This window comes from Ascaphus truei, chromosome 6, assembly GCF_040206685.1.
Source record: "Ascaphus truei isolate aAscTru1 chromosome 6, aAscTru1.hap1, whole genome shotgun sequence".
Lineage (NCBI taxonomy): Eukaryota > Metazoa > Chordata > Amphibia > Anura > Ascaphidae > Ascaphus > Ascaphus truei.
Genome location: NC_134488.1, coordinates 58,287,404 through 58,313,019, shown reverse-complemented (window position 1 = coordinate 58,313,019; position 25,616 = coordinate 58,287,404). Strand labels below are relative to the sequence as shown.

Genomic DNA, 25,616 nt, shown 5'->3' with positions numbered 1-25,616 from the left:
GGGAACACAGGAGGGGAGGGGTGGGGAAGAAACAACCCGGCTACTATAGCATTTGACCCGCGCGTGCAGCGGGAACACAGGAGGGGAGGGGTGGGGAAGAAACACCCCGGCTACCTCATTATATTCAGACCCGCGCGGGCAGCGGGAACACAGGAGGGGAGGGGAAGAAACACCCCGGCTACCTCAGTATATTCAGACCCGCGCGGAGGGAAGAAACACCCCGGCTACCTCAGTATATTCAGGCCCGCGCGGGCAGCGGGAACACCGGAAGGGAGGGAAGAAACACCCCGGCTACCTCAGTATATTCAGACCCGCGCGGGCAGCGGGAACACAGGAGGGGGGGGAGGGAAACACCCCGGCTACCTCAGTATATTCAGACCCGCGCGGGCAGCGGGAGCACCGGAGAGAGGGGGAAGGATGTATTAGTGTATACAGTATATAAATATTTAAAGTGCATTAAATTCCACCCACCTGAAGCATCTGTCCAAACTCCTCCATGACCGGATCAGTAAATTGTAAATTATAGGAGCTGACACAATTATACAGCAGGATATGAGGAGGAGGAGGAGGAGCAGCAGCAGATGCGCACGAATGCACTCACTCAACCCCTCCCCCCCCATTACTTACCCATGCAGAAAGGGCGGTTTGAAGTCCTGGCAACTCCATCTCACGTCACAGCCAATCAGCTACGATTTTTTTTTTTTCAATTTTTTTTTTCCGAACAGGGGATTTTTTTTTTGCAGAGCAGGGGAAAGGTTACTGGCCACGAGCCAATATCCGATCGCAGCTGGCGAGTTGGCGACCGGGTTTGTCGAGCACTGTATATATATATATATATATATATAGTAAGATCTGTTTTATTCAAAATTCATACTAAATGAACATCTATAAATATATTTGTTTTTCATAACTATAATGATTAATTCATAAAAAATGTTCCCGAACTAAAGAAAAATATATGTAGAGACAGATGTGCTTCCCATATGGGGTAGGGAAAAAATGACAAATATTAGTTAAATTAGAGCAGGAGAGGCCCATGGTCCCAGTCTGAATTGAGACCACTTGGGATACGAGTCTTTCGAGTAAAAATCCAGAAGAGCTCTATCCTGTCCAAAATGCCACCTCTATCCCCACCTCTGATGGGACACGGTATATGCTCTATACCCATATATGAAAAATTGTTTCAATTACCCATACTACAATTGGTAAGATCCCTGGAGTTCAATGGAAATTGTATTCGTAAATTTGAAAAGGATATACATATACCAGGGGATATTCACGCTTGGAGTTACATAAAACATTTAAGGAGGTTAATAACATGGACAAATCAAGATTATTACAGAATAAAAAAAGAAATAACTCTTTTTCACAGTCCCCACTGTTTGTCATGCAATACAACAAACAAGCAAATCAAATTAAAAGTATTGTAAGAAAACATTGGGGGGTACTAGCTTCTGATCCTGTTTTACAGCATGTCTTCAATGAGGGTCCCAAATTCGTGTTCAAAAGGGCAAGAACAATCTCAAACTATATTTCACCCAGTTTGTTTACTACCAAGAAATTGGTTAATAATTTACCTAAGGGATGTTTTAAATGTTTAAAATGTAAATCTTGCAAATATCTGCAAACCAAATCTGAATTTTCCTCAACCAGTACAGGGAAAAGTTACAAAATTACATCTTTCATAAATTGCAATACTACATATGTAATTTATCTACTAAAATGCGGTTGTGGAAAACAATACATAGGCCGAACAATTAGGGCTTTGAAAGTTCGTATACTCGAACATTTACGCCTAATTATAAAAAAGATGTTAATCACCCTGTCTTTTTACATTTTACCAATTGTAGTATGGGTAATGTAAACAATTTTTCATATATGGGTATAGAGCATATACAGTACCGTGTCCCATCAGAGGTGGGGATAGAGGTGGCATTTTGGACAGGAGAGAGCTCTTCTGGATTTTTACTCTAAAGACTCGTATCCCAAGTGGTCTCAATTCAGACTGGGACCTTGGGCCTCTCCTGCTCTAATTTACATAATATTTGTCATTTTTTCCCTACCCCATATGGGAAGCACATCTGTCTCTACATATATTTTTCTTTAGTTCGGAACATTTTTTATGAAATAATCATTATAGTTATGAACAACAAATATATTCATAGATGTTCATTTAGTATGAATTTTGAATAAAACAGATCTTACTATATATATATATATATATATATATATACAGATCTTACTATATATATATATATATATATATATATATATATATATATATATATATATATATATATATATATATATATATATATATATATATTAACCCATTACCAATGGCTTTTTGTCAAATGTGTTGTTGGGATTGTCTCTCATTCTGTTAAAAACCATTACTACATATCTTTATGATGAGGATTATTTTTCTCACTGTATTATGAATATTCTAAATGGTTGTGGACAGTATTTGTTTGAATTTGGATATCATCAATTCTAGTGAAAGTGGCAATATTTCATTATCTATACTGAGTGATTAATATACATTTTGTTTATTCTTATTTATTGCCCATGATTATTGCTCTCATAATACTATTTGTATATGTATATCCTTTTCAAATTTACGAATACAATTTCCATTGAACTCTAACTGTGGTTGTCCAACAGGTATAGAACATGCTTAACTCATGAATGAGGCATTTATTTGCTCTTAATTATTGAATTAATTATTCCATTGTTTCTTTATTTGTTTTTTAACTTTGTTTTAATGTTTTTTTCACGTTTTTCCATTTATTTGCAGAGTGTCAATTTTTTTATGTTATAATAAACTTTGTTGTATTGCACCGGCTCCAACGCGCTGACGTCACACGTCCCGCGTCGCTTTTTTTCAAACCAGGAAGTGACGGGGGATTGGTTACAGCAGCGCGAGGATCAGGTATTTAAACACACTCCGGTAAGCTGTTTTTATTCACCTTGATAAAGGGCCACAAGCCCGAAACGCGTAGGTGTTCTGTTTGTAACGTTTTTTTGATCCATTAAACTTTTTTATTATGGGAACGCACCTCTGTGTTTTTTCATGCTAACAGTGGAACCAGTGCTTCGTTTCTCCTGTCTTGCATATCATTATCCAAGTCTACCATTCACGAGAGCAAATACAGAGGGTTCACCACAAGGTGCAAACCATTCATTAGTCTCAAGAATAGAAAGGCCAGATTAGACTTTGCCAAACAATATCTAAAAAATCCAGCTCAGTTCTGCAACAGCATTATTTGGACAGATGAAACTAAGTTCAACCTGTAACAGAATGATGGGAAGAAAAAAGTATGGAGAAGGCTTGGAACGGCTCATGATCCGAAGCATACCGCATCATCTGTAAAACACTGTGGAGGCAGTGTGATGGCATGGGCATGCATGGCTTACAAAGGCACTGGGTCACTAGTGTTTATTGATGATGTGACAGAAGACAGAAGCAGCCGGATGAATTCTGAAGTGTATAGGGATATATTGTCTGCTCAGATTCAGCCAAATTCAGCTAAATTGATTGGACGGCGCTTCACTATATAGATGGACAATGACCCAAAACATACTGCGAAAGCAACCCAGGAGTTTTTTAAGGCAAAGAAGTGGAATATTCTGCAATGGCCGAGTCAATCACCTGATCTCAAACCGATCAAGCATGCATTTCACTTGCTGAAGACAAAACTTAAGACAGAAAGACCCACGAACAAACAACAACTGAAGACAGCTGCAGTAAAGGCCTGGCAAAGCATCACAAAGGAGGAAACTCAGCGTTTGGTGATGTCCATGCGTTCCAGACTTCAAGCAGTCATTGCCTGCAAATGATTCTCGACAAAGTATTAAAAATGAACATTTTATTTATGATTGTGTTAATTTGTCCAATTACTTTTGAGCCCCTGAAATAAGGGAACTGTGTATGAAAATGGTTGCAATTCCTAAACGTTTCATATGATATTTTTGTTCAACCCCTTGAATTAAAGCTGAAAGTCTGCACTTCTATCGCATCTCGGCTTTTTCATTTCAAATCCATTGTGGGGCGTACAGAGCCAAAATTATGAAAATGGTGTCAGTGTCCAATTATTTCCGGACCTAACTGTATGTGTAATAGGTGAAAATGTACATGATGCCCTTTCAAAAATTATTTTTAAATACTCAGACCAGTTTGAGCCCTGATCATTAGTTTCATTTGGTTAATTTTGGGACTGCACCTGTGAATTAATAAATGGCATATTCATACGCCTACACATGCAATTCTGCATTGGTATCCATCTTGAAGTACTAATTTCTTTATTCTTGCCCTATTTTCCCCCCTCAGTTATTCCACCTCCTTCCATAAGCATTCAGAGCTTCAATGAAGACTCTGTCAATTTCACATTAAAAGTGAACTCTGATATTCAGGTATGTAAAAAAGCATTTTTTTTCTCCTTCACTAAAAGGGGAGATAATTTCATCAAAGAAATATGACGGAGGGGATAAAATACGAGCACCTCTGTGAATTTTTGCTGAAACTTTTTTTCCTATAGTAAGTAATTTTAAAGGAGCAACCGCACATAGTGGGACAAAATAACTTGTCAATGCAATTAGACTCCTTGGAAAGATTGAATTCTCCCTCAAGTAAAGTTTTCACTTTTGCTTCTTGTGTATAAATAAGTTTGTCAATTTCCTCTGGGTCTTCCTAATTATAATCTTACAGTATCTGGTAATTGTTGTTCTTTCCCCTTTAAACAAATAATGCTGCCATCATTAGTCAAAGAAGAGGTCATGCTCTGCAACTGGAGGGGTGGCAGGCTCAGGGGAAATGTGAGGAGTTATTTCTACATGGAAAGGATGGTGGATTTGTGGAATAGCATCCCAACAGATATGGGAGAGGCCAATACAGTAAGGGAATTAAAAAATGCCTGGGATAGATGCAAGGCTAACCTAAATGTGAAAGGCAATGATTTAAATGGGGTCTGGTGTTTTACAATAGATAGGGAAATGGGTAGACTACGTGGGACAAGAAGTTTTATATGCAGTCAAATTCTGTTTCTCTGCATCAAACACATCATTAGAGAAAGAGAGACTGTAAATAACCAATCTCTCTTCAGCACTGCTTAGAAAATCTCATCACAAAAGAGATTAGGTGAAGGTGGTATAAACACTTCGTATCATTTGGCTATTATAGAGACATTAAAGGTTTAAAACATGATTTTAAAATGCTTATCCTCTGATTTGTATAAACATTGTTTCAATCGCCTACAGATGTAGCAAGACTTGCTGTCTTCGGCACCGCTGACGGACAAGCAAAAATCAGCGGCGTTGCAGATGGGCAGGCAAAAATCAGCGACGCAGAGGACAGTGCCTACAGGGATGGATCACGGCCATGCTTCTGAATGGGACCCATGCAGGGTAAATCCTGACAAGCCAGACAATTTGGAGGAGTGCGCAGAGGGAAACGGCACACTCTTCTAAGTTAAAGAAGCAGTCTCTGTCATCAAGACATCTCATGACATAGATACCCATATTACGTCATCTACTTCATCATGGGGTTGGACAGAGACTGCTTCTTACCTTCTAAGCTGATCCAGGACAGGGCACACTCGCAGAGACTGCTTCCTGTACCGTAGAAGTGTGTCCTCCAGACTGTTTGGCTTCAACACGGATGCCTCTCAAGGGTTAGCGCTACGAGGCTCCCATTCAGAAGCAGGGGCCCTGCTGCGTTTATACTGTTTTCGCGCACTAAGATCAGCAAGTCTCGCTACATTTGTACATTTAATCTATTGAACATGCAACTGCCATTAGTTCACCTTGGTCCTATAAAGGAATTGCCCCTTTAAAGCAGAAGTTTCTGTTTCTTAAAAAAAAAAAAAAAAATAATGATAATTGTGCATTTGAACGGTGGGATCCCTCAGAGCTGATCCATGGTCCTCAGTCTATGATACACAAAAACACAAAATACGGCCCTATCGCCTAATACTGAAATCATGTCAATAATATAGCAGTTCCAGTGGCAGTTGCATTGGCCACAGAAGCTGATCATGCAGCCATATTGTACACACCGGGCAAGAATTTTTGTATCTCAGGAGCCAAAGGGGTGCCCAAACGTCAAGAGACATGAATCAGCTCAACTGGACCTTTTGGTTAAGAATGCGTCCCACCCGAAAAAAAGAGCAAAAAAAACCCCCAAAACAATGGTTATTAAAAAAATTACACAGTTATCGACTGTATATATTTTAAATTGGATATAGTGTCGTTTTGATGTTTGAGCATGCAATCTTGCTTTTATTGGCAACATAATCAATCATGTTTTCTTCTCGACAGGTAAATGGTTATGTGGTGGCTTTTGCGTGGGAATTTGACACGCACGTGCAAGAGAAAAGAACACTACAATTTAAAAAAACAGTATCATATAAAGGTGACTTATAAAAATGTATTGTTGTGTGGATATGGCTTATATTAGTAATTATTTGGTTAGTTTAATTATGTTTGTAAAAATATCTGACCAAAGCTGAGCATACATAACATGGGTTTGGAGAAGCCATTGTGGGTATTGTCAGTGACTGGGGCGTGATTTTTCACTGGGAAGAAAAGTCACAATGTCTTGGAGAATGTTATTGACATCTGTGGCTGAATGTATCTTTGTTCAGTTTCGCCTCGCAGTATAGTCTGGATTTTCTGAAGGATGATCCAAAATAGAAGATAAGCCAGTGAATTAAAATATCCATTGTATTATCTTGATACAGTATATATCATCCTATTAACGTTGCACGTTTCATTTATTTGTTCAGAATACATTGAACTATCCTACACCATTCTGGTAAGCACAGTTCTCTAAAGTGACTTATGATCCAGACTTGTGGTAGTATTTGTTGCTGGCTGCTGAAACAAACATTGTTCTCTACAATACATTTTGTTACTCTTACCTTTAAAGATTATTGAGTGTTAAGAATCAGATTTACATTACAGATTGTTTGATCTTTATATGCTAAATGGTCATTAGGATACTGCACAAAGGTGAATTTAAATTAAATAATTTGCAGAGCAATGTTTAGAATATATTCAATAGAATTTAAGAAGTTGTATTTACTCAGTGAAACCTAACCACCAATAAACAAGAATACGGTTTGGGTAAAATACAAGTATGTTGGAAGTATTTTTGTTTCTTTTAATATAACGTTTATGAAAATTGGCGACTAAAGCCATGTAAAACATTAATATAGGTTACATTTAATTAATGGATGCAAGATGTGATTTTGCAGATCGAAAAATGCAGTAACAATGCAGTTTTTTTTTTATGTGTAAGTGCATGTGCAAATTAAGTTATGAAACAAATACACTTCAGACAATATTTACTAAGAATTGCTACTCTAAGACACCATCTGCGCTGCAAGACACCTAATGGGCCACATTGACTAAGCTGTGTTCTCCATAAAACACCCTCTGGGCCATAAGTCACCTTACAGACCATTTATTTGAATAGACTGTAAGGGGCCATATTTTCTAAGTTGTGCTGCAAGATGTCTTATGGTGGAGGACGACTTAGTAAGTATTTTTTTTCTTCCTGGCCTCAACCACTTTAGTTTTTTAATCACATTCTTGAAACTGATTATAAGCCCTTTTCTGCACCTCTGGTTTGCAGTCTACCTTTCTGCTGTTTACTAATGGCTAGAAAGAAGCCTTATTTGCTTTGAGTGCCATAGAGAGCTTACCATGTAATAGAGCACTAAACCACTGATACCTTTTCCACAAAGGGCAGTTATACTGTAAGTGCTATCCTAGCTGTCCAGAAAAGAATTTAACTAGTCTTATTGGCTTTACTAAACAAATCTAACCATGCTGATGGTAAAAGGCTACTTTTATTTTTATGGAAATTAATTAGAAGTTGATATTTCTTTGGGGCCTCTGGATGGGGGAATGTTTGTCGATCAAGTGTTTTCTTTACCATTATCCCACCCTATCCTTATCATACAGTACAGACAAAGATATTGGAAGAGGGTGCTTTGATGATTTAAACTCCTGTTTAACACCATGTTTAGAAATGAACTGTAGGAAGTTATTTAAATATATATTTGTTTGTCAGATTTTGGTAAAATATACCTCAATCCCCCAGATGTATCCCCTGCAATTAGTTTACTTTTCTCCTAGGAAGGCTTGCCCCTTTGATTGCATATTTTACCTGTTGTTTTCTATTTAGTTGGCAATCTAACAGCTCAAACAGCCTATGAGATTTCTGCTTGGGCCAAAACTGATTTTGGTGAAAGTGCTGTGTCTTTTCAACACTTTGTGACACTGGGTACGAGGCCAGCATCTCCAAGTCTTAAAGCCAAAGCCATCAATCAAACAACTGTTGATTGCAACTGGACTGGACCGAAAAATGTGGTATGACTTGTTTAACTTATTTTATCTTCTAAACTTGTTTGTTCTTGTAGATGTACTCTGAGGTAAACAAAACTGAATTTTATAAAGTATTATAGAAAGCCTTTATTGCTCTAAGTACTTATATGCACAAGCAGTTGTATATTATCAGTGAAAGATTAGTAAAATGAGGTCATCTGTGTAATGTACTTGCCAAAAGGCATAATGCTGTAGGATATTATTGCATTAAAAACTGTATTCACCACAATGTAACCCTACCAGAGCTACAGAGCTGGATAGAATAATAGCAGAAGTTACACTTCTGGTTGAGATATTGAAAATATAAGCTACAGTATTTAGTGCTTTCTGTAGAACATACCAGGATGACGTTACCTGATGTAAAGCATTGTTCATATACTGTATTACCAGGTGAGACTATTCACGTCTGTTTTAGTTTCTGCATAAAACCTATTCATCTTTCCAAGTTTATGTAGCATATTAACCTCTTCCTTAGAAGTAAGCTATGTTCTCAAGATTTCGATCTAATTCTTCTCTTTATACTTAGGTCTATGGCGTTTTTTATGCCACATCATTTTTAGAACTGCACAGAAATCCATACAACGTCACCACAGCTCTCCATAATATAACCATTCTTGTGAACCAAGATGAACAGTACTTGTTTTTAGTAAGTTAATTGTTTTATCCTTTTGTCTTAGTATGCTTATTTATTTCAAAAAATGTTTTGGTGAGATGTAAACCCTGTCAAGTAAGAGGTTTTGGTATTTTCTTACATCATTGAGGAATATAAGAACTTAAACAACAAGATTTCACAGACTATTTTTACAAATCGGTTGGGTTGGGTTGGGTAATAAATTAGTAGCAACACCACACATGTGTGCACACTAAAAAAAATGTTTTAATGTATATAAAAAAACAATTTCCAGTGCATACTGATGCAGCATTATTTATGTTCAGTTTGGGTGCGAGGGAAAGCGTTGCTGAACGGAGTCCGACCACGGCTGCTCACAGTCCCCTACACAGCGCTTACAGCAGATGTTACTATTTTTATTATTATTGTATGTATGCAGTATTGAAACGGGATCTCCGGAGCTGAACCGCACTCATTTCAGTTCTGGGGACCCCCTGCTTCCCGAGGTGCAGGCCTCAGTACGGGGTGCCGGAATCTCATGGCCCACATGACACAAGAGATTTAAACTTGCGGAAGATACTGGAACCCCATACTGAGGCCTGTATTTTAGGAAGCAGGGTGTCCAGCTCCGGAGACCCCCTGCTTCAATATGATATACAGCAGGGCCCCGCTTCTCGGCGCTTCGCTTTTCGGCGATCCGCCGATACGGCTGCACCGAGAAGGGGGCCGCCATGTTGGATAGTACGTCGCGCATGTGCAGAACGGGCGGTTGCGCCCGGCGCGCATGCGCAGACCATAGTCTGCGTGCACATACCGTAGTTTGCGCGCGCAGAACGGCAAATCCGCCGGTCTGCGCATGCACAGAACTGAAAATCACTGGATCCGCTTTCCGGCGATTTTCACTATACGGCGGGCCCCTGAAACGGAACCTGCCGTATACCCGGGGCCCTCCTGTACTAAAAATACAAATAAACTATAAGCAAAGCTTCATTATCTTAATGGCTAACCGCTAAAGGAAATGAAAGGGGTTAATAATCAGGAAAAATAAGGACACGGTGTACAAGGAAATATGGCTCTCTAAGAGGAACTAGAGCTTTTAAATGCATATTCAAGTAGTAAACGTGGTCAGCCAAGGATTAAAAAACTTTGATATTGTTTTTTTTTTTTTTTTTTTTTTTTCAAGGTGCGTGTAATATCACCGTATCAAGGTCCACCTTCAGACTACGCTGTGGTAAAAATGATTCCAGATAACAGATTACCCCCTCGACATCTTCATGCAGTACAGATTGATAAAACATCGGCTGTTATCAAGTGGGAGTCTCCATATGACTCTCCAGATAATAAAATGGTAAGTTACAGAAATACTAAAACTGTGTTGAATTGGACAGTGTTATACAATATTTAAACAAGGACATAATGCATTACAAAACAAAGACTTTACAATTCAGTTCACTGTACACTAAAATAATAGCTAGAAGAAAGACCCTCCAGCCTGGAATTGAACAAAATGTCAGACAGAATCAAATGACCCAACATTGATATTGGCACTACCCTATAAACTGAGGGTGAAACAGAAAAGGGGGTACTTAGAGGAAACCGCAGATCGCGGTTAGCGCTGTGACACGCGCCGCCATCCCCCCCCCCCCCCCCGCCGGGCGCGCGTGTCACAGACATTACTGGGACCGCAGCCTAAAGATTCCAGTAATGCTTTGCTTGCTATGCCTTACTAACTGCTATGACATGATGTTAACCGCTGGATCCTAACCACCCTCCCCAGGGAACCTACCCCCAACAAACACCCACCCTCAATCATTTATGAACATTAGCTGACTTTCCTTTCCATGCGTTTGTCAGGTCACTCAAAGGGTCCACAATATTTTTTTCTGTGTGTCAGGTTTAGAGTTGTTCAGTTCTGAGGCAAAAATATTCTTCCAGATGCATAAAATAAAAAATCTATTGGTGCTGTTTTTTGCTCTGCAAATCCATATGCCCCATGGAATTAGCCTGAGTTACAGTATATATCACACCATGCATCAACAGTTTTTCCCAAGTGGTCCCACCACAATCATTTCTAGTGTAGTTCTTGCAACTTGTGCACTAATTGCTACTTTAAACTCAAACATTTTCTTACTTCCGCGCCCCCCCCCCACCCCCCACCTCCTTAAATATTCTTCTGTTCTTTTTATGGGATTTGTAGTTTTTAGACGCTGTTGTTCAGAATTATTAAACTGCTATACCTTTTATCTCTATGAATTATAACTACACAAAGGATTAATATCAATTGTTCAAAAATAGACTTTTGCATGTGTGAAATAAAACATTTGTTTTCCTTTATGCAAATGCATCAACTCTCCATTTATGATTATTGTACATATTTAATGCTATAGGCATACATTGTTGCGTTGAAGGATATGATAAGGAGGACTGATATAAATTACAAGGTAAATACCCAGAACAATACAATTGAGTACAAGATTGGGAAACTGGAACCTGGCGGAAAATACAGTGTGATTGTCCAACTGAGAAACATGAGCAAGGAATCAAGTATAAAAATAAGCACAGGTAAGCCAGTATTAACTAAAGTGAAAAATGTGCTATATGTTTTTCTCAATGTGGCCTAAAGCCTTGAAATCTGAAGTTAAATTGATGTATAGAGAAGAATTTTGAACATACATCTCCTTATAAAATATTTCTAGATGTCTAAAGAGAAGCACAAATAAGTAACTGTAGAATGCATGCAAAGGGCAGTGTACAAAATAACATGTACTGTAGATACTGTATTTGCCATGGGTGCACAGTGGACTGGTATAGGCTACAGGAACACGGATAGAAGGTGGGCAGACACATGGCGTTCTTTATAAAAGGTAATTTATTGCAGGATCAATGGTAAGGTCCTGAGAGAGGGCAGAGTACAGGACCGAACAATTGATCCTATAATAAACCACTTTTTATAAAGACGTTCATACGAGTGCTGACCGTGTTCCTGAAGGCATAGAAAAGTCTTCATCTGTATATCTTCAAAATAAATAATTACAGATTCAATTTTGAGAATAGTGATACCCAAGACAAGTTTGGGAACCGCAAGGGGCTTAAGAAAAGAAAAATGGTGTAAACACAGATATCTAGCACAGGGGTGTGCAAAGTTGGGGGCGTGACCCCCGGTGGGAGCAAGATTTTTCAAAGGGGGGAGCGGCAGTTGCAGAGGCCCCGTGCTCTTCCCCAAGGCATTTAAATTAAATGCCGGGGGCTCTCGTGAGGCCTCTGCAGTGTCTCCTACCTTGTCTTCGGCAACGCGGCATCCAATGACGCCATGGGGTCATGTGACGTGATACGTCGGCATGGCAACGGGTGTCAAATTACGCAACGGCATGACGTTACATGACCCAACGGATCATTTGACACCGGATCTTAGGTAAGGGGGGGGTGCGCGTGCACAGGGTTGGCAGGCAGGGGGGCGCAGCGCAGAAAGTTGACGCAATTCAAAAATACAAAAATTACAGATACCAATGAAAAGATAATATATACCCAAGACATTAAAAACCATTTCAAACTACAACCCCTTCAAACTCCTAAAGTGCACACTAGTTTTTTTTTTTTTACACAAAAGGAAAGCTTGGTGATATTGCAACCTTACATACAAAAAGACGTGGAACATTTCAACTAGTAGTTTTGTTGAAAAAAGTATACACACCATGACTTACCGGTCAAAAACGATATATCTTCCTTGAAGAAGCAATTAAGCAAAATGTGCGTTGTGGCTGTATTCTGTCACTCGAACCTCCGGTGATGCATCAGTCTCTGCTGTTCTGTATCAAAGCACTTTTGTTGTTGATGCTGAGTGGTACTGCGTTTCTCATCTTTTAAGCAGCAGCTGCTGAAATGCTGACTGCCATACTGTTCTCATCGTAACCAATATATATTTTATCAAGCATGTGATCTGCATATTTTTTTTTGTCTATTCTACTGTGAATGCAAAATAAAAATAAATATGATATTGAGGCTTGTCTAATATCATGTACAGTATACCTTTGTGAGCACAAAAGCAGGTGCAAGAGAGAGATACCAGCCAATTGTGGTGTATGTTTCAAGGAAAATTAATATGGAACAAAAAATATATATATTTAGTCACATGAAGCATTCCAAAAATAAAAAATGTTGCTGGATTGCAGTAGACATTTGTAATCCAATTAGGGTCAGTGCATAAACTGCTATTCTAGTCATTTCTGCAGGTGGGAGTTGGGTGGGCAAATTCTAAGCATGTTCTCAAAGATCAAGGTAAAGTTTAGAAAATGAAAAGTAAACATTCTTATTAAAAAAAAAAAGAATTTTAATTAAGCAAGAATAAACTAACATTAAGAAGCAAAATGAATAAGGATGCCCCATGTATTGTGAGTCTACAGATCTCTCCCTGCTTGAGAATCCATGCTTTTGATATTTATACCAGATAGACTGGAAGACATTTCAGTTAAAAGAGAAGCTAATACATATACTGTGTATATTTTATTTTTTTTAGTACCGTTATCTGCACCAGAAGCACTAAAAATCATAAGTGAAAATAATCATATTCTGCTTTTTTGGAAGAGTTTAGCTCTGAAAGAAAAGAATTTCAATGATAACCGAGTAAGTATCCTTTTTGTGTGTGTGTGTCTGTCTGTCTGTCTATGTATGTATGTGTGTGTATATATATATGTAACGGGTATCCCCCCCCCCCCAATCGCATATATGGCGTATGTAAGGGGAACCTAATGTTACCTGGTGTGGTGCTTTACCTGTCAGGCTCACAGGAGGGCTGAGCTTCCGCCGTGGGGAACCTGGGGCAAGTACAATATGAGTAACCCTGTACTCGGTGCAGCGCCTCCACCTGCGATGGCTCCCACCAGAGAGGGAGTGGTTCCTCGCAGGACAATATATCAATACACACACACTCAGCATGTATAACAACCAATGCCTTTACTATGATAACGAAGGGTGGCAATAACACATAACATGTACACTTATAAACAGTATAACCTTAGCGGCTCCCTCACTCATCAGGAGTACGTCTACGTCCCCTCACCGCAGTGCCCCACACACCGTGTCCATGTATAGCAATATGTTGGTGTTGGCTCGGTCCTCTAGCCACTCGCTATTGTCCTTAAATAGTTGAGCCTAAGGCGGGATCAGCGCCTGATGACCGGTGATGGTGCACTTGTTGTTACAGTATAGTACCTTCCGGTCACGGCGGTGACCGGTACCTCTTCGAAAAGGGTCAGGCGGATCGCAGTCTGCCTCCTGGGTCTCAATGTCCAGCTGTCTGGTCCCAGACGACTCGCCAGCAAACCTGCTCCGCACTCTTGCCCCCTTTGTCCCTAGCTTGTACTCAGTAAGGGTGATGCTCGCAGCTACTATAGGCCGTCCCTACAGCACAGCAACCTTAAGTGACTTTAGAGGAAACTCATAGGGGCCTACGGGGTAGCCTGTCCTATGCAGGTGGGTCACTGACCCCCTGCACCCACACTACATCTCCCTTCACCACCCGGGTCCCCTCTGACTAACTTCTACCTAATACTCACAGCACCTGCAGCAACCGCACTGCACTCACACTGAACCTGCTTGGTGCCTGCAGCAAACGTGCTGCACACACACACGATGCCTTCTTGTCAGCCCTCACAGCACTGACAGCCGTGACACTGACAAGACTGCACACCACCCGCACCTAAAGGCAGGGTCCCTAACCTAGGGGCTGTCCCTCAGTACTTACCCACTAACCTAGTGGGGAGTTGGGGCCTGCCTGGGCTCTGTGGAACCTTACCTGGTGTAGGAGCCACTTGCTCCCTACACCCTTCCTTCCCCTTCCTGCTCCCAGCTCCAACTGCCGTGCTCCAAAGCCCGCGAAATGTATTTATCTGCCTGTCTGGGAATCCATGTCTCTCATTGGCCCCCTTGAGGCACCTGGTGCCTGCCTCTCTATGCCTCATGGGAGTTGTAGTCCCGTGGAGGCTGCTAATCCCTTGGGGCCGCGTGCGTGAATCTCCTGCGCATGCGCGAGTCTCCATTGGCCGCCGCAACTCCCTGACTGTCCCTGCGCATGCGCGATCCCTCACACGCTCGCGCAACCTGTCATGGTTGAAACATGTCTGTGAGTGGGTTTAATGGCTTTGCATCTCATCCCAGCCTCTGTCTAAAAGCTGTGTTTAAAACAGCATGCATTGGTTTGAGGATTTGCTTGTGTAATACGAGCTTGAGACAAAAGGTGGCACTGAGTGCTCATTTGCATGTCATTTCACAGAATCCCTTGCTGCAGTGGAAGCGCTGTATGCTGGGCGATAATGGGGAAAGACTGGGTTGCAGACCTGTCTAAACCATGCAAATGAGCATACAGTAATATTTACAGTATGTATATATGTGTATAGATATCTCTCTCTCTCTCTCTCTCTCTCTCTCTCTCTCTCTCTCTCTCTCTCTCTCTCTCTCTCTCTCTCTCTCTCTCTCTCTCTCTCTCTCTCTCTCTCTCTCTCTCTCTCTCTCTCTCTCTCTCTCATAAAGCAATAACAGACCATACGATTCCGGTTGCAACACGACATCAAGGGACAGCACGCAGGTAAGTAAATCATAAATTTTCTATATTTGATAGAAGACACAAAAACCGACGTTTCGGTCCCCCAGTGGGACCTTTCTCACCACCTTGAAACGTCGGTTTTTGTGTCTTCTATCAAATATAGAAAATGTATGCTTTACTTACCTGCGTGCTGTCCCTTGATGTCATGTTGCAACCGGCATCGGTGTGTGTGTGTGTGTGTGTGTGTGTGTGTGTGTGTGTGTGTGTGTGTATATATATATATATATATATATATATATATATATATATATATATATATCTGTGTGTGTGTGTGTGTGTATATATATGTATTTATGTATGTATGTATGTGTATATGTATATATGTGTGTATACATATATAAATACATATATATATATATATACACACATATATATATATATATATGTATATATATATATATATATTACAGTGTTCGACAAACCTATACATTTGCTCGCCCCGGCGAGTGGATTTAACATCGTGGCGAGCTCCTATTGGCCCAAGCAGCACACGTGTGGTACTAGGTGGCGAGTAGAATATTTTGTTCAGCGAGTAGATTTTTTGGTGATTTGTCGACCACTGTATATGTATGTATATATATATATATATATATATATATATATATATATACACACTTTTTTCCTTTGAAATAAAATGTGGTTTTGGTCGCATGAAGAATAATAAATAATTTGTTCTTGTGTTGTCATCTTACATCTTTGAACATATTGATAGAGCAGAGTACTTTTTCGTCATGAATTTATTTGATTTCCTAATTTCGTTTACATCAACTTAGAACTTAGAACCTTTATCGAAGGTAATGCAAAAATAAAAAAGTAGAAGATTGTGCCTACTAATATCTTCTTGTCTTTCATTCCTCTATGGCAACCATTACCAGTGTATTTAAAGCAGAATTTACACTTGTTATTGTTTTGCTTTAGGTGGGAAGCCGGGGGTGGGGGGGGGGAGGGTTGCTCCTGGGTTGAGCCACATTAATTTCAGCTCCGGCGACCGCCCCTCTTCTCCCCCCCTCCCCCCCGCCCTGCTTCCCGAGATAAATAGATAAATGTCTCTGAATAGATTGCTGGTCTGGCTGTAGCCCCGGCAGGCACGCAATATAACCTTGTAAAGCTCCCGCAAATAGGAAGCTGTGACATCATACTTTGTGGATTAAGCCACGCACCTTCCTGCGTCAGTTATTTTCTTTGTCCTAACATACTTGAAGGTAAGAGTTTTTCCCCTGACATACTTTTTTAATTTTGGGGGCTACATCTTGATACAGGCACTAAAAGGGAGTTTCCTGAATTCCCACTGGTTCTTTACAGCACACTCCAGGAGAAGCAGGCAGTGAAACAAAGTTTTTTTTTACCAGGGATTGTTTTTGCTTACAGGATCTCCCTTTAGGCGCTCTTGCTACGGCAAAGCTTCTTCTGGAGTTCCCCCTTCCTTGTCTAGCGGTCCATGCTGATTTATTTCGGACACACAACAATTTGATAAGGCCAAGCTTATGAGTTAATCTCTTAGGAAGTCTGCAGATCATGTGCCTGGCGCCTGGTTTAATTTACTGTATAGAATTGCCACTTTGTTGTATCGGCTCAGTTAGTTGACCCGACAGAATGAAATCTTTTTGAGAGCACACCCTCTTTTTGCTGATTTTGGGGCTTGGTTACTGAGATCAGAGATGTCCTTTTTACTACATAAGTGTCTCTCTTTGCTTCTGCCACTGGCACTATGTCTGCTAGAAAGGCTCCTGAGCCCAAATCTGAGACCAAAGGCAAACAGCAGGTTGTCAGGCCTAAGAATGTGACTGCTAAGCAGAAACATCTGTTGTGCCTTTTGCCCTTAAGTTCTGCTAAAAAGTTGTGTAGTGTTTGCATCAATGATATGGGAGTAGAGGAATATTCAATGCTGATTTTCGTGCATGAAGCCTGGATGCCATTAATCAGGTGTGCAAAGATTGTTATGAGTTTCATGTTACAAACCTACAGTAGTGTGAGCTGGATGAATTCTAGCCTTAAACACTGCCCAGCAGAATCTGCAGCTCAGCTCTGACTGACAATCCTCAGAGGATTTTAATGGAGGACACGTTTTAGAAGAAACCAGTTCTTTCAAAGTAGAGGAAATAGACAGATTAATAATATAGATCTAAGCTTGAGTATTGACTAAAGGACTGCTTTTGAGGGCACAGATATCCCGTCGGTCAATTAAGCAGTTGATCAATGGAGAATGTGCTGCTCTGGAAAGAAAATGCCCGATCTCACGAATATTGAAGATACATCTCTTTTCAGATGATATTGCATTTTGGGTGAACTTAAGTTGGGTGCAGCGCTGCTGAAGATTTCTCATAAAAGAGTACTATCCCCCTAGAAGATACATCAGCTTTTAGAGACGTTATGGAGAAAAGAATGAAAGTGGTTTTGAAGAAGCTGAACAAGCCACTACCATGGCCTGTATCTCCAGGACAGTTCATATTTTATATCAGAAGAAGGATTAGAGCCACCAGACAGACGCTTCTAAAAGATTTTGCCGACGATAAAGATGCAGATGCAACTGATTTTGTGCAATGCATCGATGGATGTTGCGAAGTTTCTAGCCAGGTCTGCAGGTCATTCAAAAGTGGCAAGAGAAGAATTATCGCTGAAGAGTTGGTCAGCGGATCATTGTGCTAAACACAAATTAGTCTTTACTATTTATGAAAGATTTCGGTGAAGCCCCGGAGGCAATAACCCCCATGATATTAGGAGGTGTAGAGGCCATTATCTTCTGTTAGACCGATAAGATGAGGTTTTGTAAGCGCTCGTAGGCAAGTCGTCTGCAACCTTTCAAGGAAGGGCCTTTTTTTTTTTTGTTTGTTTTTTTCTGTGCCCAAAATATTTTTAGAGCAGCAACAAATTATAAATTTGAATCCACCTCCACAAACACAGACATATACTGCACACACATATAGGTGTGTGTACAAATATTAACATATAATAATCTTCAATCGGAATTAGGGAAAGGAAAAGTACTTGGGGGAATAAAATGCATATTTCCCTTTTTCATTTTTCTTTGTTCTTCACACACACACAATTCTTCCTCCCCTCGCCACACCACAGTCTTCTCCCCCCCCCCCCCTCCACCCTCCATACTCAATTCAAGAATTGTAACTTGGGGTGCTGTGAGGCACTGTAAGGGAGTCAATGGGCTAAATTCCCTTTATAGGGCAGGTGACTGAACTAGATGTCGGGTTTCCAGCAGGTGAGATGGAGACCCCTATTGAAGGAAACCTTTTCCCGGCCTAGGCTTCTGTGACAGGATACACACATCTGCACCCTGCAGCAGACTCCCTGGGAAGCTTTGGCATGCACTGACAATGTTATCTCCGATTTTGATAGAACGTACGGATCCGGGAAACGAAAGAACCAACACACAGTGTTTCAATCCTTCCGCCTCAGTTTATTAAGCATTGGGTTAAGATTTTTATACAGGGAAACAGAGGGGTTTTGTTAGAGGCGTAACATAGGTGTAACCTGGGTGTGGCTTAGGCGTGGCGTGGGTTAGAGGCGTGATTTAAGGGCAGGACATATTAGTAGCATGATTTTGGAACGTGATTCTCCCAATACAGGCACTGTTTGAATACATAGCTTATTCATTGTCTGTTATCAAAAAAGACCTTGAGTCTCTAGCAATTAAGTTATACGATTTTGCCTCTTTCAGAGAACCAGTCTATTGTATATTGACTAAAACAGCAGGAAACTGACAATACAAAAAGTATCTTGGCAATATCCTGAGCAGCGAGAAAGGAAATGTAATTTGGCAGAAACTGAGTGCATTAGAAATTATTTTTAAGCAAAAGGCTGACTACAGAATCTTAACTGGTTATGAACAGACAAAATGGATGGTTTAACACAAGTGCAGATTCTGGCCTGACGTACTGGTCCTAACACCTATACCCAAGGTCTGTGGTCTAAGGTCAGGCTATTAAAGTGCTAGAAATTAACTGTGTGGCCGACTATCAAGACATTTGAAAGCTAAGGGGTTTCCAACAAAGATTATCTCAGATAACACTTCTACAGTTGCATATATCGTGAAATAACAAGGAACGTGCTCAGCCAGATGTTGATTGAAGTCGCCAGAATTTGCTGTTGGGCAGAGATGAATATTCCTGCCTTAGCAGCCTCTCGCATAACAAGCAAAATTAATCTGGAAGTTGTTTTATTTTAAGCAGAAATCATGTTCTACCATCAGAATGGATTTAGATTCGTAGGTATTTCTGTAAATTGTAGAAAAGTGGGGTTGGCCTGAAATGGATCTCACAGCCACAAGAAAGTGTAAAGCTCTAGATGGTTCAATAATTGAGCCCCTAACCCAGAATTCAGTGTCTATTCCTTGGAATTTTTGCCTGGCATATGTCTTCTCTCTAGGTCCCATGATGATGAAACTCCTGAAGATCAGGAGACATTAGATGGAGGTTATGCTGATATGCCCCATTTTGACCAAGAATTGCCTGGTTTTTTAAATTGATATAGCTCAAAACAGGGCAGCCTTGGATGCTTGTAAACCTGCTGATTCCACTGAGTCCTCTAAATTCAGAAATGTTTAATTATTTGCCTTGAGTTTGAGCGGAACAGGCTAAGTAGAGGAGTAGCCAAGACAGTAATGGCTACTCTACTGGAGTCTCGTGCAGCTGTTACTTCCAGAATCTATTATAGAGTAGAGAGAAGTTATATTCCTTTCTAAGAAATATAATAAAGCAAGAATTGTGGATTGATTTATACCTGCCTAGAAGGTTTTCGTACTCCCCGGTGACGCATCCAATCCACTTGCAAAGGTTGCCATAGAAAATGAAATATTGGAAGGCAAAAGTTCCTATTTTTTATTTTTGTTAAAAGCTCCACAACCAGTAGAAAAGTTTACAAGTGTTATACATTGTGACCAACATGAGTTCTTCATAAATTACATTTTATGAATTAGAGCTTATAAAACCTTTCTCTTTAAAAGGTCTCTTCAAGTGTGTTTTGGCAGTTGGTTCATTAAAACATCATAACTTCTAATACAAGTACCACACAAGTTACTTTGCTATATAGTACTTTAGGGTTTAACAATGCGCTATGTTACGTAACTATTCTTATTTATTCAATATATTTCGCAGCACAGTTAAATGGGGCTATGACCAAGGAGGAAATTTGAGTTTGCTAAATGTTTTTTTTTTATTTTTTAAAACAATAACAGGGATATGAGATACACATGTTTGACAGTGTGAATAATATAACAACCTTTCTTGGAAACACAACTGATAACTTCTTCAAAATTTCTAACCTGAAAATGGGACATAACTACACATTCACAGTTCAAGCCAGATGTCTGTTCAGTGGGCAGATCTGCGGCGAGCCAGCATTGCTTCTCTATGATGAACTAGGAGCTGGTAAGTTATCCGTTCTTTTTAGGACCACAGAAAAGGTAAAAAATATTCAATAAACAATGAAGCAGTCTTCTCTTTGCTAGGGAAGATTGAATAGAAAGGGCTTAAATCTTTGGGGCCAATATCCGTTAATGAAAATGCAAATAATTGAATCAGTGAGACAGTGCAATGACAGGTAGACCAAGACAATCTAATTCAAGATCTGTCAAAGAAAATAGATATACATTTTTGTTAGAATCGGCAAATTATTTTTTAATTGTTTCATACTTAGCCATGTTCTTATTATAGACAAACTACACTCTTATTTAAAAACATTTGAAGGAAAAATACATATGTACTACATTAATGTAGCCAGGTAGTGAGATGCTAAACACAAGACTCAAAATGAAACCATCAGGAGCTGTTGTTTGCTTTACAAACACAAAACCACAAACTAATAATAAAGGAAAAGACTGGTCCCGCTGGGGAGGTCTGTTGCACAGTCCTCTTCCCCTGTCACGGGACTCCCACTGCGCACACAGTCCCCTGACAAGCAGGGCAGATATACCACTGAGGGAAATGGAGGGCAGGCCTCTCCCCAGAGCACACACAAAGGAAGGCTCCTAGGCCAACCCTAAGAAAGTGCTCTGTATTTTACTCTGGACCATTCATCGTTTTTGTGATTCAGTTAGCCCTGGCACAATCTGGTAGGCTTGGTTTATCTGGACCAGAGGAAACGGCGGGAATCAGATAGCTAGTCAGATTCCCAGCCATCATTACCTACAGATGCCTGGATCTGATGTAGTTATTGGTAACCAGCAACAATTTCCTGAAATTATGCATTTTCTTCTAAAAAGTAGATGTGATGTCATTTATGATATTGGTATTTATTTATAAAATGTTTTCCCAGGAAGTAATACATTGAGAGTTACCTCTGCAGTGCATGGAGTCATTACTAATTCTACCTGCTCCTGCTTTTTCTGAAACCGCACAAACCGATCTTTTGCTTAATGCATTGGTGTAAAACAGGTGAAGAGAAAAAAGGAGAAAATGATAGGTTGCTGTCCCTGATATTGCAGACACAAGAAGGATTTGTAATTAATGTGTCTGCATTTTAGGCTGTTAATCTCATAAATGGCAAGATACTGTAACTGCCTTTGAAAAGAGTAAAGATCCAATTTATTTTCAATTTACTATGGCATCTTGGGTTGCCATGGTCACTAAACACCGGGTAGCTGTGTTGCCATGGCAAAGGTGCTTGTTATGAAGGGTGGACCTTGCTATGATGCGTTGCACACAATCCAGAAGTATCGAGATTCAGGCGGGTACATTGTCCTCCCTTCTACATGGAGTCTTCACACATCTGTATTCGCATCTGTTCGTTTTGCTTTTGTTTCCAAGAGGGTGGGGGCGAGTGTTATTTCTACTCGTCTTAAATGTCCGTTTACTACAGTATGTGTCTACACTGAGAGGTGATCTGACAAGAGGGCTGGTGCCCTGAAACATTATTACTTCTTAATACCTAGTAAAAGACAAAAAGGAACAATAAAATAAAAACAATCAAATACTCTCAGCAATAGTTGTGTTTACTGTTTGTGTGCTAAATACAATTGCTTGCTTTTTAATTTTCATTAAAAGCATGTTACAATAATGTAATCCATCCATTCAGTTCAGCAATTGTGGTTCATAACACGAGACATTTTACAAATGATCACACATTTCATATAAATCTCACCCATGCTGTTTATAAAGTGCAGAAAATGAATAGACTATATATACTGTACACACACTTCTAGATCCAGTAAATGCAGGTTGAAAACCTTGTAACAATTATAACACTTTGCTGGAGTGACTGACAAAACATGCATTTGTTTTACTTGGGTATCTCATTATTTCATACCCTCTACAGTTAACAGAAGATTATTCATTCTTAGACTTTTCCTTATAGTGAACCCCTACAATATTGTTAAGTATGTAGAGTACCACCATTTATATTGATATACACTAGTGGCCAAAATTGTGGAATCTTCAGGTGAAATGTTTTTTTACCTGTTTTATGCTGGTTTCTTCATCCATTTACATTTTAAATATTAATTATACATCACTAAAAAGGAAATGTTATACTAATTCTAATTGTGGAATAATTTTTCTAATGCAGCTAATATTTTCTGAAATATGGGGAGAAACGTGGAGTAAAACAAACAGTTCAAAGCAATCTATAGAGAGCATTCTCAAATCTAAATTCAGACCAATCAGAAATGTTGATCTAGCCCAGGGGTGCACAAACTTTCCCCCTTGCGCCCCCCTGTCTGCACTGCCCCCCTCCTTACCATGTCTCGGGCGCCGACGCATGTGACGTCACGTTGCCATGGCAACGCGTTACCGTGAGGCGGTAACCAGGCTATCAATAAAGGTATTATGCCCTGCTGGTTACTCGTTTTATGAAACCTAAGTTCGGATTTCAAGAAGTTAATGAGATACAGCTCTGAGAATGAACCTAAGCGTTTTTTTTCATTCTACTTTGGGACTGGGAAAAAATATTTTGTTCCATAATATTTTAATAGCACAGAAGGCTGTGCGGATTTTAAAAGTCTGAGTCAGGTTTGCAATGTGTGAGGGATATGGCTAGTGGGAATAAAAGTAAAGAATCTCATTCTAGCTCTCATAACCAGAAGACTTAGAATAACAGTGTAAAGTATATTTTATTAAACAGGTATGTTTACAATTTAATTTTTGTGCACTGTAAAATAAGCTGGGAATTTCAAAGCCGGTATTCTGAGTGAGCCAGGGAGCTACCAAACTGTGGTGCCACTGAGTCTACTTGAGGTCCGGACTTGAAAGCCACAGATGCTGCCAGAGGTGTGAAGAACATGTGGGCTGGATGCCTAGGTGAAGTACCTACGTCCTGGGATCAATGCAAGCCGTTCCGGCTAGCATTCGCCTTCCCAGACCTGGAGGCACCTAGCCTTGCGGGTGGCTTCTGCATAGCAAGTGACTAAGGTGGCAAACTCGCGCATGCCCTTGTTACATTCAGAAGATCCGCTTGTCCAGCTTCCATAAGACTGGCAGCCATCTGATTGGCTGGTTGTAAAGATCCCACACTGGGATTGGTTGTAGTATTTTGTGAATGGACTCCAAAATACTATAAGAACCCCTGCAGTCAATCTGGACGAGAGATTCTAAGCGCCAAGACAGCAGCAGCAAATTTGAAATCACCAAAGATGCTCTGAGAGAAATACCAGCGAGCCAACTTTTCAGGGCCAAGTTCTGAAAAGAGAACATATCGGTCGCCGCTGGGATTGCAAGCCGAAAAGAGTACCAGGGCGTTTGGTACTATTTCCCGGTCAAGAGATTTCGGTAGCTCCGGAGCAGATACAGCGGTGGCGTCAGGAACTTCATGCCAATTTGAGTTACAGGACATTTTGGGCCAAGTCCCGGTCAACCTAAAGACTTTACCTGACTTTACATTTTTACAAAATAAACCTCGCCGCTTTATCCTATAGCTGGAGCACCCCCCTGAACCCCTATACCAGGGTCACTTGGGCATGAACTGGGCACCCCCTTTATACTAAAGATCCCTGTACCGTTCTGGGGATACCTTGATCCCCTATGCCCCTTTTACCTTTCTGGTCTGTGCTGAAGCAGGGACTCCTGGCGGTGAGCTGCAAGAACATTTTCAGGGTAGGATTTTGACCGGAGCATTGTGCTTCAATGTATCTGAGAATCCTACCTGATTTCCGGCTACATTTTTGGGATATCCAGTAACTCTGGAATCCCGCTACATAGCCACAATCTGTAAAGAGTTTCTGCACAAAACCCACCCTGAACCTCATAGCCTAGCAAGCTCTGCTTGCTGGCACTCCTGGAAAGGCAAAAACATAAAAATTATTTGTCGCACATTTTACATACAGACACAGCAGGACATGTACGACAGGCAGATCCAAGAACTGACACTCTAGGACCCCAAAACATGGATCAGGGGAAACCAAGTGGGCTTGACCTTTATTAGTGAGCCTGGTTACCCCTTCACCGTCACAACTAGGCAAATTTGTTAAATTTTTACTGTATTTTTGAATACTTTATTTTTCTGTTAGTAACTAATACACCAGAGTAACAGTATTTTACAATCAAATGGCTCCTGTTACAAGAAAATATTGGACAACAAGGAAAAGGACTCGGCGGTAACTTTGACTGTGTGGTTACACGCATGAAGACATTGCTAGAATGATTGGTGGTGGAGCAACGTAAAGTGGAATTTAAAAGCTTGTAAAAAAAAAAAACGAAATACGATGTTTACATAACAAGAAGAAAAAGCGCACAACTCAGCAAGATGACAGAAGGATAAAGTGACTGTCCCTAGAAAATAGGATCAGATCATCACACGATATCCAAGCTACTGTATTCCTCACAGTTCTTATACAACCATGAGTGACAGAACTGTTAGTCATCGACTATTTAACGGTGACCTAAAAGAAAAGATTCCATGGAAGAAACTGTATCTGTGGGCCAAGGAGCATCTCAATTGGACAGTACAAGACAAGGAAAAATCATATGGAGTGATGAAACAAAAATATATCTTTTTGGATGTGATGGTTTGTGCATGGCTGCATGGCAAGTCATGCTGTTGGGCGGATACATGTTATTGATGGGACCCAAACCGCCA

The 25,616-nt window shown here is 40.3% G+C and overlaps 1 protein-coding gene and 1 long non-coding RNA gene across 5 annotated transcripts in view; one reads left to right on the top strand and one right to left on the bottom strand.

Moving 5' to 3' along the window:
* The window catches only part of LOC142497067 (uncharacterized), a 175,119-nt gene that overhangs the window by 61,993 nt on the left and 87,510 nt on the right, over window positions 1-25,616 (bottom strand). The gene's annotated exons all lie outside the window — the stretch shown is intronic.
* SORL1 (sortilin related receptor 1) overlaps window positions 1-25,616 on the top strand; it is a 231,647-nt gene that overhangs the window by 196,655 nt on the left and 9,376 nt on the right. For all 3 annotated transcript variants that reach the window (XM_075604362.1, XM_075604363.1, XM_075604361.1), the window contains exons 39-46: window positions 4,331-4,413; window positions 6,316-6,409; window positions 8,189-8,373; window positions 8,915-9,034; window positions 10,182-10,346; window positions 11,386-11,560; window positions 13,512-13,618; window positions 20,785-20,977. In XM_075604362.1, the coding sequence (XP_075460477.1) occupies window positions 4,331-4,413; window positions 6,316-6,409; window positions 8,189-8,373; window positions 8,915-9,034; window positions 10,182-10,346; window positions 11,386-11,560; window positions 13,512-13,618; window positions 20,785-20,977 (1,122 nt within the window). The remainder of the gene's footprint in view (window positions 1-4,330; window positions 4,414-6,315; window positions 6,410-8,188; window positions 8,374-8,914; window positions 9,035-10,181; window positions 10,347-11,385; window positions 11,561-13,511; window positions 13,619-20,784; window positions 20,978-25,616) is intronic.